We start from the raw sequence: 19,426 nt of genomic DNA, 5'->3' as shown, positions 1-19,426 counted from the left end.
GGCGTCGAAGGTCGCAGCTGCGCGCCGAGCAGCATGCAGGTGCGTCCCTCTTTCGCGATACGCGGGACCGCGCGCGATTTGGAAACTGCTACGAATCGTTTCTGCGAGATTCGGCCAACGCACGCTTCGCCAAGGGAGGGGAAACGGAAGATGGCTCGCGAACGCGGTTTAAGAACGACCCACGAAAGCCACACCAGTGGCCGTACCAGGTTTCTGTCGAAATTGTAGAAGTTCTAATAAAGTTTGAGATAGGGCGACGAAGTTGAAACTAGGATGTTGCGCAATAAGGGAAAATATGAAAGAAGTATCGCGAGCCAGTTTTCATTTTGAACCTCTACGGTGAATTTGGTATCTTTTGAACAAATTTTTGAGAAATCTAAATCCAACGAATGCAGGTTTATTTATCAGTGAAAACGATAGAAGGAACAATTACCATATTATCAACGGTATTGTCGCAACGCTAGTGGTGCACGAGCGGTCAATTGATGTAATTGACGCGCAGAAAGTAACGTTGAAGTATTTTGTGAGTACGGATGAGGATAGTTATATTCGATATTTAATATATTGGAAAAGTTCAACACGATGTATTCGCGTATTGGAAATAATTTGACAAGTTTGCTACTTAGATGATTTAGGTATGTTAGATTTTACTAAATTAGTTAAAAATGTGACTTTTTATTATTATTGTATAAGAGCGGATGAGAGTGATGTAGAAACTTTGCTTGGAAAAATGTTAAATGGTGTGGATGTACTGAATCTTACTGAATTACAGGGATGAAACATAATACCATATCGTTATTATATTCGATTACGTTAAAATATTTCGTGTATAGGGGTGAGTAGATGGGGTGAAGAAGACCGATGTACGAATTAATTTGAGAAAATGTATTCGGATATATGGAATAATTTAAAAAGTAATAGATAATCGATTAACTGAAATAAAGATAAAATGTTACATCTGAATGGGTTACTTAGACATGTGATTTTTCATTATTATTACATTTATAAATTTAAAAGGTTTATAAATGTCAAATACAGAGAATGTTGAGCTATTTAATTAGAAGGATTCTATTAATGATCTTATCAAATATCTCTATTACAGATCTTATTTTTACCGAATATTATTATGACACGAAAAATGTAACATCTTACGAAATAAAAAGCAAGAATTTCTGAACCCATTTTTTATGAGTTTAAGAATAATATAAGTATAATAGCATCCATAAATGTTAAGTATGTAATAACAATTTCATAATTAAGAAATACTCGTACGCATTGAATACCGTAAAATTGACTTTGTAACTAGCACAAGCAATTACATCAACTGCACAACATTTCCTCTCTCAGCCAAAAGATCGATTTTTGCTTCTGCAATAAATAGCTCAGATTTAACTGTACGTTCAAATTCTGGAATACTATTCGATCTTTTATCCTAACCTTATCCTAACCTCCTTATCCTAACCTAATTCCTAACCTAATTTCCTTAAAAATGTATTCGATGCAAGAAAAATTTGAGTATACTTTTATCGAATAAAAAAATTTGAATAATCCATAAAATAAGTGATAAATAAGTAATAAGTACATATAGAAAGAGTCGAGAAATTAAATTCGTAAAAAAAAACTTTTCTTTATATTCAAATTTTCCAGGAAGTTCACGCTGATTGCATCAACGGTCGTTCTAACTTTTGTAACGTCTATCTCATAGCACGATAAAGGAGGCAGCACCAGCTGGACCTCCAATTAAAAGTTCCCCTCGTTCGTTTCGAACATATCCACACTATCGTAAAACTAGAGTGTGCACATGTACGACGATGATGAGCCAGCAAAAAGTTTCTACAGTAGCAAGCAATGTAGAACAGTTAGAGATACAACGTCGTACGTGCATGTAAAATCTTCGCCGAGCTAATCTTCAAACGCAATTTGAAGAAAACAATGCGACTGTTTCTTTAGTGTAATTCGATTCCATTCAATGTAAATACATCACTACACCTAACTGTCTATCGCGAAAGTGTAATGAAAGTGATAAGTTATAGAAGAAATAGGTTCTATCTATGACAATTGCTTGTAGAATTTACGATGAGACACGTCATAAAAATAAGAAAATTAAATTAATGCGAGAAACGTGCCAATTTTGTAATAGTTGTTAAAATCGAATAAACTTTCGTAAAATTTTCGATTAAAAAATATCGATAAAATATAATATGATTTGGTATATTCTTTTTACTTTGCTTCAAACAAATTATTCGTTAATTTATTAGTTTCTTTTCTATACTTAATATTATAATTGATCAACACATTCGTGGACAATTAATCCCTGAAGGGAGCCATACATACGATACGCGTACATGTATATGTACATGTTGTTTTATTCAAGCACGATTCCAAAGATATATAATAGCCAAATATGTACAATAACGTACAACATTTTTCTCAGATAATTAAAAATATTCTCCAATATCGATCCAACTCATCAAATATCTGTAAATATGATTCAAGTAAATATTATCTAATTTAAATAAATTTACCCTGAAGGAGGTTAAACGTTATATGAGACCGGTTATATCAAACAACGTAAAGCGAGACTCGTATGACTTTTTCCACACAAATAATCGATACAAAAAGGAAAGCTCTCCAATCAAAATAACCAACCAGCTTCACCTACATCCGAGAACGTACGAGTATCATCGGGGAATCTGTCCGTGTACGCAAATCCTAAATTAAATCGCCAATTTCGCGTCATTTACACAAACATCGTATGAAAACATCTCGAAAATAACCTCTCAACGGTTCTAACCTTTACCCCATCGCCCTCCCCGTCCCCAAAATATTAAATCACCGACTGTACGAAGGAATCGTTGGCGGAAGAACGGCACAGTGTGTTAACGGTGATCGAGCGAAATTCGAATTTTTCCGTGAACTAGTCTAAATGAATACGAGCCTGCGCAACAGACGCTATCGGAAGATTCGCCGCGAGAGGCGCGGCGTCGCGACGCAAGCATGTGCCGCAGATTATGCCGCATTGCCACAAGCGTACGGCACCGGTCGGACGACGATCGTGTCGTCGGGATAACGCTCGGAAAAAGAGTCAAGCGAATGAGCGAATCGCGAACAGGTTAAACGCGAGACGTCCTCACGATGCGCCGTCGAGGACGTCGTCGACGAGACAGCTGGTAAAGAAAGGGATACATCGAACGCGAACGACGACATCGCAGATATTGACGAATATTCCGGAGCGAGTAAACGAAAGAGGGAAAAAAGAGGACAGAAGAAACGTGATAAATATTCTTCGACTTACCCTGAACAGAAGAAAACCTCAGGATCATGAACGTCCGACGATTGCCTGGTTTCATGTACCACTACAAGGTGATCACGATGCTCCTCTTCACGACCATGGTTCTCGTTGTCTACCTTCTCCTTCACTGGGGTATTATGTGCACGAACCTTGAAGCTTGGCGGCACGTATCCAACGTGGTGAGTCCTTTCGAGACACGTTTTACCGCGCACAACTATATCACACACGACATACACGCACCGTACGCAGAGATCGTATAGGCAGGTCGCGCTAGGGTCACGCTCGCGAAGGGGTGAAAACCGTAAGAGGGTAGAGAGAAAGGGACAGGGACCGAACAAACGGGCACGCACGCGCTCTCCCAACGTGCACGGAACGAACTGATTCTATAGCACGTTACGATACCAATTTTACGTATGTACCTACGAATCTCGGGAGGAAAATTTGCCCGTCCTTACCTCTGTGTGTTTACGTCGTTACAAACATTCTAGTTGACGACCTCTGTGTAGTGCTTACTAAATAGAAACAAGCAAACTTGCGAGATCTTGCGAGGATTAGGAGGTAGAGGGGGTAATATCCCCGTCTCTACAGACCGTCTATTTACATTCTTTTGAATGTGCCCTTAGAATTTGACTGGTTTCCTAGAAAAATAAAATCATCTATGAATAGGCCTTTCGAAGGGAAGTCTTTCAAACTATCAAATTGACGACGATGAATGGGACAATGCATGAAATATTCCTTTCTCAGCTGTTTAGGATTTTTGTGAAAAATGATCGCAGGATTGTATATATGCACATATACGTATATATGATTTATATTGTATATGTGTATATTGTATATATGTATATATGATTGAGAAAGATAATATTCGTTATACAGCGGAATTTCGCCACGTTTCACAGAAGTTGAGAATCGTTGTTGATGATATATTTGCGCGTCTTCATAATAATATTCACGTCTTTGTAGGAGATTTAAAAAATTTTAAGGAAAGGTGCTCGATTTCTCTCGTCTGTGATTTATTTTACGATTTATAATCGCTTTAACGCGTCCTTCGTGCAGCTGTTATAGTCGTCAGAAATATTCATTTAAGCACAGTTTAAGAGATTTTCACCGTGTTATGTTCTCATTATAAGTGGATTAACGTTCAACGCACGTGGCTGCAATGGAATTCGATTTTATATCACGTTCGCTGTTCGTCAAACGTCCATTACCTGAGCCGTATGTAAACGAATAAAAACAAATTTTCGTACAAAATACATTCTGTATTTGTGAAACTTGTTCAAAATTTCGTGATCTTTAATCGAACCTCCTAGAATGAATTTCATTATATGAGTATACACGATCGATGCTCGATTCTTTAGAAACAAATGATTTATGATTACTTCTATAAGTTCATTCGTCGCAAGAAAATCACGTAAATAATAATTGATAATTAGAAAACAGTGTTTTTAACGTCATCATTTTTTTGTACTCCTCGATTTATAAAGTTGATCGATGAAGCTTCTAAACAGCACAATTTCCATTACACATGACAAGGAGTCATGTATCAACGAGTCAGTATCACATCTATTATACACACATATATATATGGCAAAAATATTGTGTGTTGATATAAGTCTAGGACGTATGAAATGAACAACGATTTTAATCGCTTGTGTTTACTCTTCTCATCCGATGAACACTACCTAATACCTATCGAAACAGTCTAATATTGGGTTGGCAATTAAGTGATTACGAACTTTGTCAATACCACCTATTGACAAAATTAATTGCCAATCCGATAGTTCCTCACGAAAATTGTTTGAATACTTGCCATATGAAACATTTACATGTATACATATATACTATGCGTGTATTGTGTAAAACATTTTCAAATTTTCTAAGCACTGTAACGAGATACGACTATGATACTGACGTTGGTCAAATTTGGAACCAATTTAAAAATGTGTATCGAAGATACAAACTGCTTACTATTTTGTTGAAAAAGTAATATAAGGTATGAATAATCATATTATTATATACCGATATTAATATAACGAACAATGAACTACTACTTAAATATTTCTCTATGCACACCTTTGGTTTCTTTTTTCTTTTCCAAATTTTGTCAATGTAATCGCGAGAGTCAAGCCACTGAGCTACTGCATTACAATTTTTACGCGTTTGTGTGAAATTTTGAACATAATATGCGAAACTATATACAGGGTGGTTGGTAACTGGTGGTACAAGCGAAAAGAGGGTGATTCTACGTGAAAAAAGAAGTCGAAAATGTAGAAAAAAAAATTTTTTTTTTTAATTTTTTCATCGAGACAACGATCTACAATGAGATCCGTTATAACGAGACGTGATAAAGTGCACGCGTACCGAGCGAAAATTCAAAGTCGATTTTTATTCTACATTTTCGACTTCTTTTTTCACGTAGAATCACCCCCTTTCCGCTTGTACCACCAGTTACCAACCACCCTATATATAAAATATCCAGAGTAGTATATTTATTATAACATTTAATAAACAAATCGCTGTTTCGATTTCATTTATTCAGTTATATTTTTAAAGATTGCAAAAAAATTCACGGTCTATTCATCACACTGCTAATGAAAATGAGAAAAGTTCGTATATATGTACATATACGTCAAAGCTTTCTATAAGCGTTCAAATACTTTCGTGAGTCGCTGTATATGTAAATTTATAATTCAGGATGACTCGTGCACTTGTTGCGATCGTTCACAGCTTTCTATGACCATATAAAACGCTGATTATAAGTGGATTAATATTCTCCGGCGGTAGAAAAAACATTAATTGAACGTGGCTATAAATTAAATTTGCCGAGAGAGTGGTTGCATCGATGTGGTAAAGCATCGAATGCCAGCTTAGTGTCACTACTCATTACATTCAAGCCACACTATCATCATGCTGGAATATTAAGAACGAAAACGTTTACGTAATGCATTATCCAACGCACGCGAGGTCGCGAAAAAATGTCTCCGGATGATCCTCGTGTTAAATTATCTCTCGTTTAATGGTTTTCCGCTCGTAGTATTGTACAAATATAAGAAATAAAATCATAAATGCTGATCGTACGTTATTGAATAATTTAAGCGCCGAGATATTATGTTCGATTGGCGATATTTATTTTACAACACTGATATACTACAACGTTATATGTATACCTAAACTTGATAGTGACTCATAGATCGTTCAACATCTTTCAAAACATTCAGCACGAACTACTTATACCGAATTTATTCCGTAATCTTGATATTCCGACGCTATATGAACGATATATCATGCTTATGAATTTTAAACCATTTATTTCATATGTAGATAAAGCTCATTCCTTAACCTTGATAATTGTAAAATATTGCTGCATTGCTCATAATATATCATAACATGAAGTATGCAAAGACCTTTGTTCCTGAAACTATTTTACTAATATTTATATTGTTTAGTATATCCTTTTTCCCATTAATTGTATTTGGCCAAATTACCATAGATAAATCGAATCGTTTATCAGAACCTAATTTTGTTACTGTTCTAGTCTTTCAACGAGGCTGAAAAGGATCCAAAATACTTATCTCATAGTTTTTCTACCAGATTATGTAATCGTTTGTCAAGTGAAACATTAACGACCTTTTCTAACGAAAATAAAAATTCGAGAGATTGGAATTCGAGGACGTAATTTCTACGTATTAATGAAGGGTGTTTCCCGTCTACAGGTGAAAGGAATTTCAGCAAATCCCGGAAGAATCGCTTCCTGATACTTGCCACCTGTATTCAAAACCTTTGCAAGTCAACAGAATGCCATGAAACGCCAGTGAAATTGCTCGTGATTCGCAGAAATTGTATTACCCCCGGAACCAGATAATCCTAACATTCCTCCGTTTTTCTATCTCAGGATGCATAGGAATATGCGCGAAAAAACATGGGACCTCGGCTGGTATAAACTTGGCCCAGATAGGATGATGGCTTTCGAAAAAGTTCATCCGAAACGTTACATGGACGTTACGGTGCATAAAGGCGCGTGACACGCATGTTATGGGATCCGCCTCTACTCGAGAAATTCTCTCATCATGGCGGTCACGACGACTAAAAATATCGTTGTGCATAGTCTACAGTATGCACAGACCCAAACGTGTGTTGTACCGGTTATACGCACGTGAAACTAGCTATACGTGTGCGAATACAAGCGTGCCTGTATGTAACGCAAGTATCGCCCACGCAGCAAGAGAATAATTCACTTTTATTGCTCTCATTCCGAACGATGCCCCAACATCTACGGATCGAACGTAAAAATTCGACCACATGAATCGTCCGTCCACCCACGAAATTCTTATTTTTGCGATTAAAACATTTAAAATATTCTTCCTCATCCTGTTTGACGGACTTCACGTGGAAGTACATGTTTATGCATATTTTCACTTGCTTGCCAATTACGTTAAATGATGTTACACGATATTGGATCACCTGCTGATATTTAATGCAAATGAATAAATGCAAAAGATGTGATAAGCAATTTTAGGATACAATAATTGGTGTCTGTTAAACATCTCGAAAATGATTCTTTACTTGATTGTTTGTGAAATTTCCTGGATTTGTTACTATAGTTGAGAATCCAACAAGTTGCTCGAAATCAAGAAAGTAACAAAAATAGGACTCGTGTTCTTCTCGTGTATCGTACAAATTAAATATTTTACACTGTTTTTATTTTTTAATCGTTTCGTTGTAAGTTATTATTGCATTCACCTTATACTATACGATATTAAACAAAGTAAAACTTGTTGCAGTTTTTCAATAGCCAATAGATGTACTGTAATAATAAATTATGGCTAATATCTTGGCAATATACAGAGCCTCGGAAAAAGTATTAACGTAAAAAATTTAACGATTATGTTATAATACGTAATTTGAAATTATTCATCGAAGAAACTTTCTACGACCGAAAAAGTATTCGGTATCTTTTTATGTGATCAGCAGTTAAATATACATTTGTACGTGATCAGCGGGAAATGTATTGTTAACACATTTCTCATTGTTGACAGCGCTATTGCACGTTGAAGATTCATTTCTACTTATTTTATTTGTTTTATCAGCACTTCGTGGTGGCACCGTAATTTGTTTTAGCTCTCGCGGTGAACGAGAACCTCCTTCTGGTTGCGCGTTTCTCGTACTTGTGGTTCTGGGCTGACAATAAAGATTAGCGTTTCTTTCCATGTGAACTTGGAGTAGCAGGCAAAAAGTACATACATAAATACAGGGACATCGTGAAAGGGGACAGATGTACTGTGAAGAAGAAGGTCTTGACAAATTTCGGTCTTTTTATAGCGTTTATAAAACACCAGTGATAATAGCACTAGGAAAATAATCGAGTTTATCAAATTTCATTCCTACATGAAATATTCCAAAGTGACAAGGTTTAACATTTTGATCGGTGTAATAGTAATTTTACATTAAACACACTATCTCCTACGATCGATTAAAAAATATTTACTATCATCGTAATCGTGATTTTTATATAATTTTTTCTTTTCCTTTGATGAATTCCAATAGATTCCGATAGATCGATAATAATAATAATATTATTATTTTATTATAGTATAAGATATTAGTTATTAATGGTCATCAAAAATGAAATTTTTATATGCATCTTGCATATATGTATTATTCTTAAAAACAACATAAAATACCGCAGGTGAATCAATCTACAACTGGTTAAATGATGATGCTGTCAAATATGTTTAATGGATTACAAGATAGAGGTACAGGACGTTCAATTAAATCAGTGTAATGAAATCTTTAATGAATACGCGATGTCAATATTCGCAAGTACACGTGTAATTGATCATCGTATGATAAAACAAATATTCGGTAATATAAAGATTGGTCATGCTGTCGCGCATAAACGAGTTCCTGTAGTAACCTTCGTTTGTGTAGAGCTATATTGCAAATACCTTGAAACTTTGTTTGTGAATGGACAATTTATCGTGCCTTTTTGTGTTGCACATACATCTACAGGGTGTTTAAACGTAGAAAGGCTCGATTATCAGGATGATAAATCAAAACATGCTTCCTATCAAAACCGTAAGGATCTTAACATGGCTCAAAATTATTACCCCTACAATCTAATTGTAATTTATCTAAATCGTATACTCAAACGTAACTAAAAAGGTAAACTTTCTGTAAACAAGACTTTATTGGATAATTACGCAAGATGAAAATCTTTGTTGCTCATAAAGAAAGTTTCGTCGATAATTTTTTTTTTTTTTTGCAAGATAAACTTAACTTTATAAAGCTCAAGGATATTACTGATTTTAATTCTTCTTAGGAAACAACTGATATTTAAACCATGTCACATTTCTTTACAGAAATGGAATATTATAGGAACATAGAAGAATAAATGTATTACGTATAAACGAATACAAGATCATTTTAGAGATATAACAATTCGAACAATTTTAATATGTTTGATAAAACTACTATATGTAGTACTAAGTGTACTAAAATGTAACGCCTTGCCATTTCGAAATATTTAATATTCAGCACTATACAAAGCTTCCCGACAAAGTAGATGTTTCCCTTTATATTCTAAAAGTGATATTTTAAAAACCTTTGTGTATAATACGCAATACAGTTGTCTTCTTTTACTTCCCATGTCCTCGTTCTCGATATTAGTTAAAAAGACACGTAGATATCGCTTTTGAAACATAGAATGAAAGATTTATCATTCTATCCTTTGATGTAAGAATTTACACAATTTTAATAGAAAATAGTCCGTTTAATGTAACATTACTGTTACGTGCCTCAAAATGTTGAGCCTCGTGTCGAGATATTTGTAATACAGGAATTACATCTTAATATTCTTCGCTCAGTTAAATGAGACAAATCCTCCTGACTACGTCCTCTTACACTTCCAGAGACAAAGAAATCCTTTTAAATGCACAATTGCAATGTCTCACCCTGTATACATATCACGTATACGTGACTCAAAGAGAAAACTAACCCATTACTCGGCCAAAGTCTCGCGATATTCCTTCATTCTGTTTCAAGAAACCCCCTATGTGCAACGTGCTTTTACAATAACCTTACTTCATTCTAAAATGGGTTCTAAAGCAAAATACATAACGAAGAACGTAACACGTCCTGTACGTGTAGATTATACAGATACGAAGGAATCCGTTTTACATGAGTCCGCGTTGAATGTAAGAAAAGAAACTTATACGATACTTAAAGCTAACCGAGACGCTTTTCGCCAACGGGATATCCCTTAAACCCTGACTTTTACACGCCGATCGACTTGATCGATTCAAATATCGGTGTCACGTTGCGACGAACGTGGAAATATCTTGAATGAAAGTCGTTCGATTTCATTGAGGGACAGACGAGACGATACGTGACTACGATTTCACGTGTTCCTTCAGATAAACGGGAATTCCAAGGCAATAGATTCTCTTCTTTAGTTCCTTGGTATTTGTACGGAAATTTTATTTCCAAGTAAAATCGGAAGCAACGGGAGAAAAATGCGTTTGATGTTTATTTCGTGAAAGTTACCAGTCTCGATCGTATGACAGATCAATTCTTTGAAGGAAACGATAATTTTGAATTTATACGTAACTTTCGGTGGACAATTGTAAGAAATAATCTGTAAATTTCGACTTCCGGCTAATTAGAAATTTCTATTATCAAAATGTAAGAATAATAAGAACAGAGAACAACAAAAATATTGGAATATTCACCTGGTCAATTTTAACCTGGCATCGTCTTCTTAAAATAATCAGTGGAAATTTAATTTGTTAAACTCAATTACACGAACGTGTCTTTTTGAAGTAGATTATTTTTCATCGGATTATTCAGTTGCATGAAAATACAACTATGTTGCATATGGTAGGTAGCGAGGCAATATGTTAAAATATATTTAAATAGAAATTTCTAAATATTGAAATATCTTAAAGAAGAAGTACAATTTAAAGGAGACATTTTACATATTATTGAGGCCACCCTTGAAATAAACCATACATTGTTAAAAGAAATAAATTAGTATCTTAAAGGATGTTGGAAAGTGGCCGAGTCTGGTTAACGAGAAATTTCGCCCCGTGTCATAAAACTGCTTTAAGAGTTCCCTGTCCCGGTTTGACGTTTTACGTAACCCTTCAGCCAAAAGGATGCTCGTAAAAATACTGTAAATCAATGAAAAATAAAGAAAAATATGAGAAGGAGAACACCAAGTTGGTAACAAGATCATACTGTAAAAATGTTTCAGAATTTCAGAAGAGTAAAAAAAAATTGAGGATAATTTAATCGTATCCCTTGAAGGGAATTTTTACGATGTGAACGTTATTCTTACGGTACCTGATCATAATTTTCATTTCAGTGCAGCACGCACAAAAAAGGAGCTGCAATAGGAATTCTCTGCGACCCGCTATGCTCGGAAAGAGGGATTCACTCGCTCGCATGCGAAACTCTTCACGCTGGCAAAGAAGCGGTTTTCTCGGCCCACTGGGAGACGACCCGACTTGTGTTCAAAGCCTCAAGGTTTATTCCCTTTCTTTGCAAATATATATGTCACAGAGAAAAATTCGATGCTTACATCTAGGATCAAGGAATTCTCTGATTTTATGGTATTCTCGAAATACGGTATTCGACGGAACGATCGAAAAATCATTTACAATTTCGTAAGACTGTAGAAACTTAGAGAATTCGTGAAACATCAAGTAAAAAGTAAATTATAAATTTTGTTGGAACCAATAGAGACGTATTCTATTCTCTAAAAACCAATAAAAAAAGAAGTCTACTTTGAAGTTGAAAAATTACTGTTTAGAGTCCAGGCAATTTGAAGAAACTGTAATGTTGTAGCGATCGATGCAACCGTAAATAATCGTTCAAAAACGAAGACATTTGAAACAAGGGCTCTGATTTCAGAACGAAGACACCGATGGAGCAGTACGAGACGTTATTCTGGACGGACGCGACTGGCATAAAGCATTTCCCGTCTGAGACGGACTTCAACACCATGATCAAAGATCTGGTCGTTAGCAAGCTGAACGTGACGCTGTCGCAGCATCAATTAGAGAGGCTTGCACGACTTCGTACGCATCGTGTCGAGACCGAGCCCAGAAGGCGACAGCTCGAGATGGAAAATCTCTGGCCGCTGTTACAGGAGAACGAGTACCTGATGAGCATACTGTACGAGGACAGGGACATTTTTCCACAGCTGATTGGCACATGCGGAACCTTCTACGCGGTCGAATACGTACGACCCATAGAAACACCCACGACAATCCTTGCTCTGTCCGATTCGAAACCGGAATGGGCGAAAAGATTGAAGCTGGCCGTGATGATCCTGGACCTGCTCGAAGAACTCGACACCAACTTTCCTGAGCCGATCCATCTGTGCGATGTGAAGATAAACCATTTCGGTTTGCCTCTCGGTGGACAGAAGCTCAAGTTCCTCGACCTGGACGCGGTGTTTCCTAAAACGATTATCAGCCGTATCACCGCGGACGGGAAGAACTGCGAGAAACACGACGACTGCGACTACTTCGACTGCAGGTCCTTCTGCTCGAAGAACAAACGATGCGAGTCACCGGTCGCCAACAACAATTTACAAGTAATTACCAGAGATAATAAGATTAATTCGATAAATGACGAGATCGAGTTAGGCTAATCCTTTTACGGTATAGTTCGAAAGAGATTACAGCAAACCATGTCAAATATGGTGTTATACATTTCATACGTTAGTTGCCTCGTATTTTTCTATTTAAGATATTGAAACATTGGAAATCTTTACCCAGTTAAAATTGATTACAAATCCAGATTAAATGTAACATTGATCTTTGATAAAATGTTTGGAGATCGTAGCAGGATCAACTCATAAAACTAATATTAATATTTATTTCCTATAAGAAATTGAAAGTATTTTTCATCCTAAAAGAGGCTACAGATGCAAGGCTGTCGTCAGACGATCAAAAATATCGTCAATATTTCAAAGTTCACAACGAAAATACGGTTTATCGATAGATATTGACAGTGTATCGACAATATATATTGATCTTTTTAGTTATGAACCTTGAAATATCGACAACATAGATAATATTGATAGTCTAAGGGCAGCCTAAGATATTTCAGCCGTAAAGGAGCAATTGTTTTCTAAATTGTTTGTTCTAAATTTTTCGGCAAAACATTGCCAGAGATTAACCCTCCGTAAGCAAACATATTTTTTGATGTTCCATAGATGAACCGGATCATTTATGTTAAAACATAATTTTTCTATAGTTTGAGGCTTTCCAAAAGTCTGGGAAAGTATGTCAACCATTGATTAAATCAAATGTTTAATACTTTTTTCGAAATTTGCATATGAAGTGGTACGCAATTGCAACTTAAAGTACACGATTTTGACAAATTTTAAGCCGAATAAATTTTCTAGTTTCCCTTCCATAAGCGAAAATTAAAACAATAATAATTAATACGTCACTTAAATAAAGGTAAGTAATAAATAAATTTCGGTTGAAATACCTTTAGATTTTAGGAAAAATATTAAACGTCTGTCCAGTTGCAGACTTTTGAACGTCGCTGTACTTTTGTTATTTGATAATAGCGTATTTTATGAAATATGATTAGACATTGACTAAAAATAGGGTAGAAAGACAAGATTATATATGTATATCGAGAAGATTATATGCTGGATAGTATGTATGATGTATAAGGTTTCCTACGTGCTATTCACACTAATTGGAAGATTCTCTATTTTTAAGTAACTTTATCTCTAGATACAGTTAGTTCCTCAATAAAATTTTACACAATATCTACTAGTGCCATGAAACATACATGTATAACACTTTCGTATAACATAAAGTATATACTAAAAATACTCTTTGTGTATATATGTATAGAAACATAACGTGACAATCATTGTCGATAATATCAAAATTTGAATCTTAATTTTTCTTAAATCAACCTCGACGAAACAAAGCTGACTCTGCAAAAAAAGTTGATTCTTGATTATTCAAAAAATCTCACAGATTACTCACAAAGTAGAGAATACACATTAGACAAATATTCTATTATCATAATGTTGAAAATATAATAAATATATGCATTGACCTTTGAATCGAGTCGTACTACTATATATTGGCTTGGCAACTAAGTGATTGCGGATTTTGTGAATACCACTTAATGACAAAATCCGCAATCACTTAGTTGCCAAGCCAATACATAACACACTGGTTAAAGTCTTAGTTGAGATCGAACACGAATGTACATGAAATGTAGAACTTATGAAGCTTAATTTTAAAAATTGTTCGATGAAAGAGTATCAAAATGAGTATCGATGAAAGTATGTATCAAAATGCACTTTATGGAAGCAAATTAAAACTAACGACCATGACATTTTTCAGATCATCTGCGAGAAAATATTTCTCGGTTGGACTCTCTCGGGGACTATCATAATTCCTGGATTACTCATGTCGGAGCACACCACCAGTACACTGGCAGTTCTTTTACGACAATGCGCGAATCCTGCCAATGACATTGAACATTTACCACGTGCTGCAGTTTCGGATAATTTGAAGACACGACTGTACAATATGCTGCACGAAATGGAACAAGAAGTTGCTGCTTCCGTATAGAAACGTTTTAGTTCGGAAAAATCACGAGAATCCAAAGGATCCTCGTTCATGAACATATAGGTATATTTTCAAACGTATTCGATCGAATTATCAAAGGCTGTTGTTAGAAGAGCGAATTGTTGAAATTTATAAGAATTTTATTACACAAGAAGATATTAGCGATCGAAGGTATAAACATGAGAACGATACTTTCGATGAATTTCTTGAAAAATTTGTAAATAAAACGAGAGAAATTTTGAAACGTTGAAACTTTTAAGTTTTGATAAAATGGTTTAATTAACACTATTGCAATTTTTTAAGAAATTCGCTGAAAATGTTGAACTACGGGGAGTATGATATCTGGAAATGAATAGATTCAATTTATTTTTAGAATTTATCAACCCCTACATTTTCATAATTTAACTTTTCGATTTAATATACTTCTTGAAGGATTAATGAAATTTATTCGAATGTCTACACGTACTTAAAGGTACCAACCAATGAACATATATTTATTGTAGAGTTTATTTATTCTTCTTATACGTAATAATATTTCAAATAAACCAAATTTTACACAAGCGATTTTAAACAAATACATTAACTTTTGAAGCATGAAGGTACTAACGATTTTAGAATGACTATGAAGTTAATGGAACGAAGTTAAATCTCGTTGTCGTTCGAATAACGGTATAAGTATTAAGTTTTCCGAAAAGTTTCTTTCATTTTATAAGGAAACGATATATGCACGACATTTTTTATTTTATATTATTTTATTGAATTATGTATGATCCATTTTGTTCCAATAGAAACAAAAAATGTTGTACATCTACTACTTCCTTACAAAATGAAAGAAACTTTTACGACAAGCATAGAATGTTCGACACGCATTTACTGATTAAACAGAAACCCCTAAACGGCTGACGTTTGTAGTCGTTCGTTAAGCTTCATTGTCACCTCAGCCTGGAAATTGATTTACATTCATTCGGAGAGCTAAAAAAAATGAGCGTAGCTCCATGTAAAATATAAAATATGCGAGAATCGAAATGAACAATCGGGAAATATCTAACTTTCTACGAATCCAGAGAAACGAAAATTAACAAATAATCTTTGTACTCGGAGAATATAATAAAATAAGCGACCACTAGAGGCTAGTGATAGTAATAAGAATAGGAAAAGAAATAATATTATCAACAACGAGCACAAATACCAACTACCTTACACGTAATTGTAGCCTTACTTATGTACTTTAAATTAAACATTCGATACGCTTAGATAGAACTTGAAGATAGATATAAGAATACTGTTATTTTTACATATAATACTGTTATTTGCATATTATTTGTTTTAGTGGAAGAATTATTGCTCACCTTAGTTTTGGAAGTAAATAATTATTACCTTAAAATATGTGTATTTAATACCTACTCATTAAATTAAAATCTTTAATGATCAAGCATTGATAATGTAAATATAAATGTACATTACAAAATAAAAGATTTTGTAAAGTAAATCGAATTTTTAAAATTAGTTTACATTAAATTCTATGTATTGAATAAAATAAATGCACATCTTTAATTTCAAGTCTGAACCACCGAACTATATGGATCTTCTCTCTCCAAATTGAATGAGATTAATAACTAGTTTTGTATTCATTATCCATCATACAAATGAGTATTTGATAGATGACAAAGATAGCAAATTATTATAAATATTGCAGTTAACAATAATAGTTTCCAAAATAATATTGTAGAACTTACTAAATTCATTACATAATTGCAACACTAAATACCAAATAGTAGCAATAAAAATTTTCATACTTAGAGATGTTGAATTATAACTCATGACTGTAAATAAACTAACTTGAGATGTAAATTTTGAATTTCTTAAAATCTCGCGCGTTTATATTCAAACCAATAGCCAATAGCCAATGCGACCCCAAAGTACCACGTGACTGTGTCCCCGCATCCCGGAGGTAACTTCACTCTAAAAATAGAGGTTTGTGCTCGGTGCTTATATTCCTATACCCATATTTAATTCATATATCTAGGGATTTTGTCTCTACATGATTGTACATCTCGCATTAGATATAACCTTTATATAGTACCTTATAGGTATTCATCGAAACGTAGTAACTAAAAATTCGTTTTCAATAAGTTAGTTGTTTCATAATGGGTACACTGGAACAATTGGCGAATCAATTTGCCAAATTGATTAAATTTGATACATGGGGTAATTATCCTGCAGGATATGATCCAGCCAAACACGGTCCATATGATCCTTCTCGATATTACGGAAAACGTAAGTCTACCATCTTTCGCCATTCATTTAATTTACAAATGATTTAATAAAATATTATCCGCCTTTACAGCTGATACGCCATTTGGCGAAGTAAAACTTCGTGACTTGCCAGAATGGTTTAGCCGACGCGAAAAAGGATTCAAACCATTTGCATCGCTAATTTCACGAGGTAGATATTTTATCAAAAAAAGTGGCCTTACCATGGCTCAAAAATTATATAATACTTTTGTTACAATTAGCTTATTATTGATATATACGTTAATATTACTTGATAAATTAGTTTTAAATAAATGGAAATAATATTTTTTATATTTAAAGTTCAATATAACTTGATATAAAGCAAAAATTGATTCCTTTGCAATTATTTTTTTGCTCTATAATAATTTGCATTTAGTTTCTTTGAAGTATTATAATTTAATTGTCATAACTTACAGCTCACTGGCGATGGCAATTAAAGTATATACATCCTAGGAAAGCAACTATAGCTCCAATTTTCCAGCTTGCTATTGTTGGAGCAATATTTGGCTATGTTACAAATTACTTGCGTATCAGTAAGTTTATATATAATAAATTTGCATAATTTACACTTATAAAATAATGAAGAAACAATGTCATAATGTATGTCTTCATTTTCAGGGGCACATAGAAATTATAAATATCATTAAAATATTATTAAAATCATCTTGAGTTAAAATAGAGTACAATTAAATTGTATTAGTTAACAAAAGTAATATCAATAATCTGTAAAATCTATAATATGAAATAAATGCGGCTTAAACATTTGATATGTGTAAAGTATATAATATCCTAGAACAGAATTTTTCTTATAAATAAATATTTGTTTATAACAGTATCTTTGTTTACTGGTTAAGATTACTGCCAATATCATTCACATTTCATTATTTAAAAATTAACATGTTTTAATGCCAAATATTTTTAAAAACTTTTATGTATTAATTACAATACAAATTATTCTACTAGGAAAAATATGCTGAGTGTTATAGTTTTTTATGATTAAAGGTTATCTTAATATATTGTATAAATTTTGAAATAAGATTTACAAGTTGATTAATAAAAAATCGAAATAAAAAATTTATTATTTTTAATATAATCTGTCATTACGTTTATAAAATAAATTTTAAAATTTTACAAGATGATTTTTTATGAACAAATTTTTAACATTTTGAGAAAAATATATTAAGTCGAATCGTAGCTTATATATGAGAACCATTACCAAAATATGAAAAATAATAAATATGTACCTGAAATTGTTATGCGATGTCTTCTTATTTCAGTCCAAATTATACTCGATACTAATAAAACGTCACATTTAAAATTACAGCGTGTCAAAATTCGGAAAGATTCAAATAAAGTCACGAGGTCATCTTAATGGCGCGAAATATGAAACAATATTTTGCGGTTGTATACAACACTAAAAAATTTAATCATGGCGTGAATTTTAATAATTTAGTATATAATATTTGGTGTATATATAGTTAGTACATAATAGAAGGTTTTTACATGCGTTTAATTAAAGAATTTTTTAGTTGTATTTCAAAATAAACAGATTCATGCTCAAATGCATTTCGTGCTAACATACATACTTTGCTTGAAAAATTGCATATTATACAGAGTGATCCAGATTTTAATGGCAAAACTTTGTCAGTATACATATTCTATAAAACTAAATAAGAAAAAAATGTTATATAAACATAAATCTTTTGAGATCTTATAAAAAAAGTTATGACAAGAAAACGAAATACAAAAGAAAAAAAATGAAATATGCAAAATAAATATTGCTGATTTCTTCCTACATTATATCGCAATAACCACAAACTGTTTGCTGTTTCCTTCATATTTCATTTTTTTGTTACAATTTTTTTGTAAGATCTTAAACGCCAATGTTTATATAATATTTTCTCCTTATTTAGATCTATAGATTATGTATACTAACAAACTTTCGTCATGAAAATTTTAAACACCCTGTATATTTAAGAATATAACATTGAATGAATCATAATGTGTTAATAAAATATCATATTCATAAATAAAATATATATGTGTTCTAAATATAGAATTTTGCGATGCGTAAAAGAATATAAAGTAAATTTTCAAAAAATTGAATTATGCAAATGATTTGATTGCATATTAATTAAAAACATAATTAAATGAGTAGCAACAAGCAATATGTATATACTTAATGTTCTTAAAGTGTGAATTATGAAATAATTTTGAAAGGATTAGG

The 19,426-nt window shown here is 33.3% G+C and overlaps 2 protein-coding genes across 2 annotated transcripts; both read left to right on the top strand.

The window, feature by feature from the left end:
- The first annotated feature begins 3,321 nt into the window (after positions 1-3,321).
- LOC100749931 (divergent protein kinase domain 1C) lies at positions 3,322-16,056 on the top strand. The gene is made up of 4 exons (XM_003492909.3): positions 3,322-3,471; positions 11,655-11,815; positions 12,203-12,890; positions 14,677-16,056. Exons 1-4 carry the CDS (start codon positions 3,322-3,324, stop codon positions 14,905-14,907), a joined length of 1,230 nt encoding a protein of 409 aa, XP_003492957.1. The 3' UTR covers positions 14,908-16,056.
- Positions 16,057-16,884: 828 nt separating this feature from the next.
- On the top strand, positions 16,885-17,966 carry LOC100749813 (putative ATP synthase subunit f, mitochondrial). The gene is made up of 4 exons (XM_003492908.4): positions 16,885-17,181; positions 17,252-17,350; positions 17,616-17,732; positions 17,818-17,966. The coding sequence occupies exons 1-4, from the start codon at positions 17,052-17,054 to the stop codon at positions 17,844-17,846; spliced, it is 375 nt and encodes a 124-aa protein (XP_003492956.1). The 5' UTR covers positions 16,885-17,051; the 3' UTR covers positions 17,847-17,966.
- Positions 17,967-19,426: the final 1,460 nt, after the last annotated feature.

This window comes from Bombus impatiens, unplaced genomic scaffold (genome assembly GCF_000188095.3).
Source record: "Bombus impatiens unplaced genomic scaffold, BIMP_2.2 scf_0899, whole genome shotgun sequence".
Classification (NCBI taxonomy): Eukaryota; Metazoa; Arthropoda; class Insecta; order Hymenoptera; family Apidae; genus Bombus; species Bombus impatiens.
This window is presented reverse-complemented; position numbering and strand designations above follow the sequence as displayed.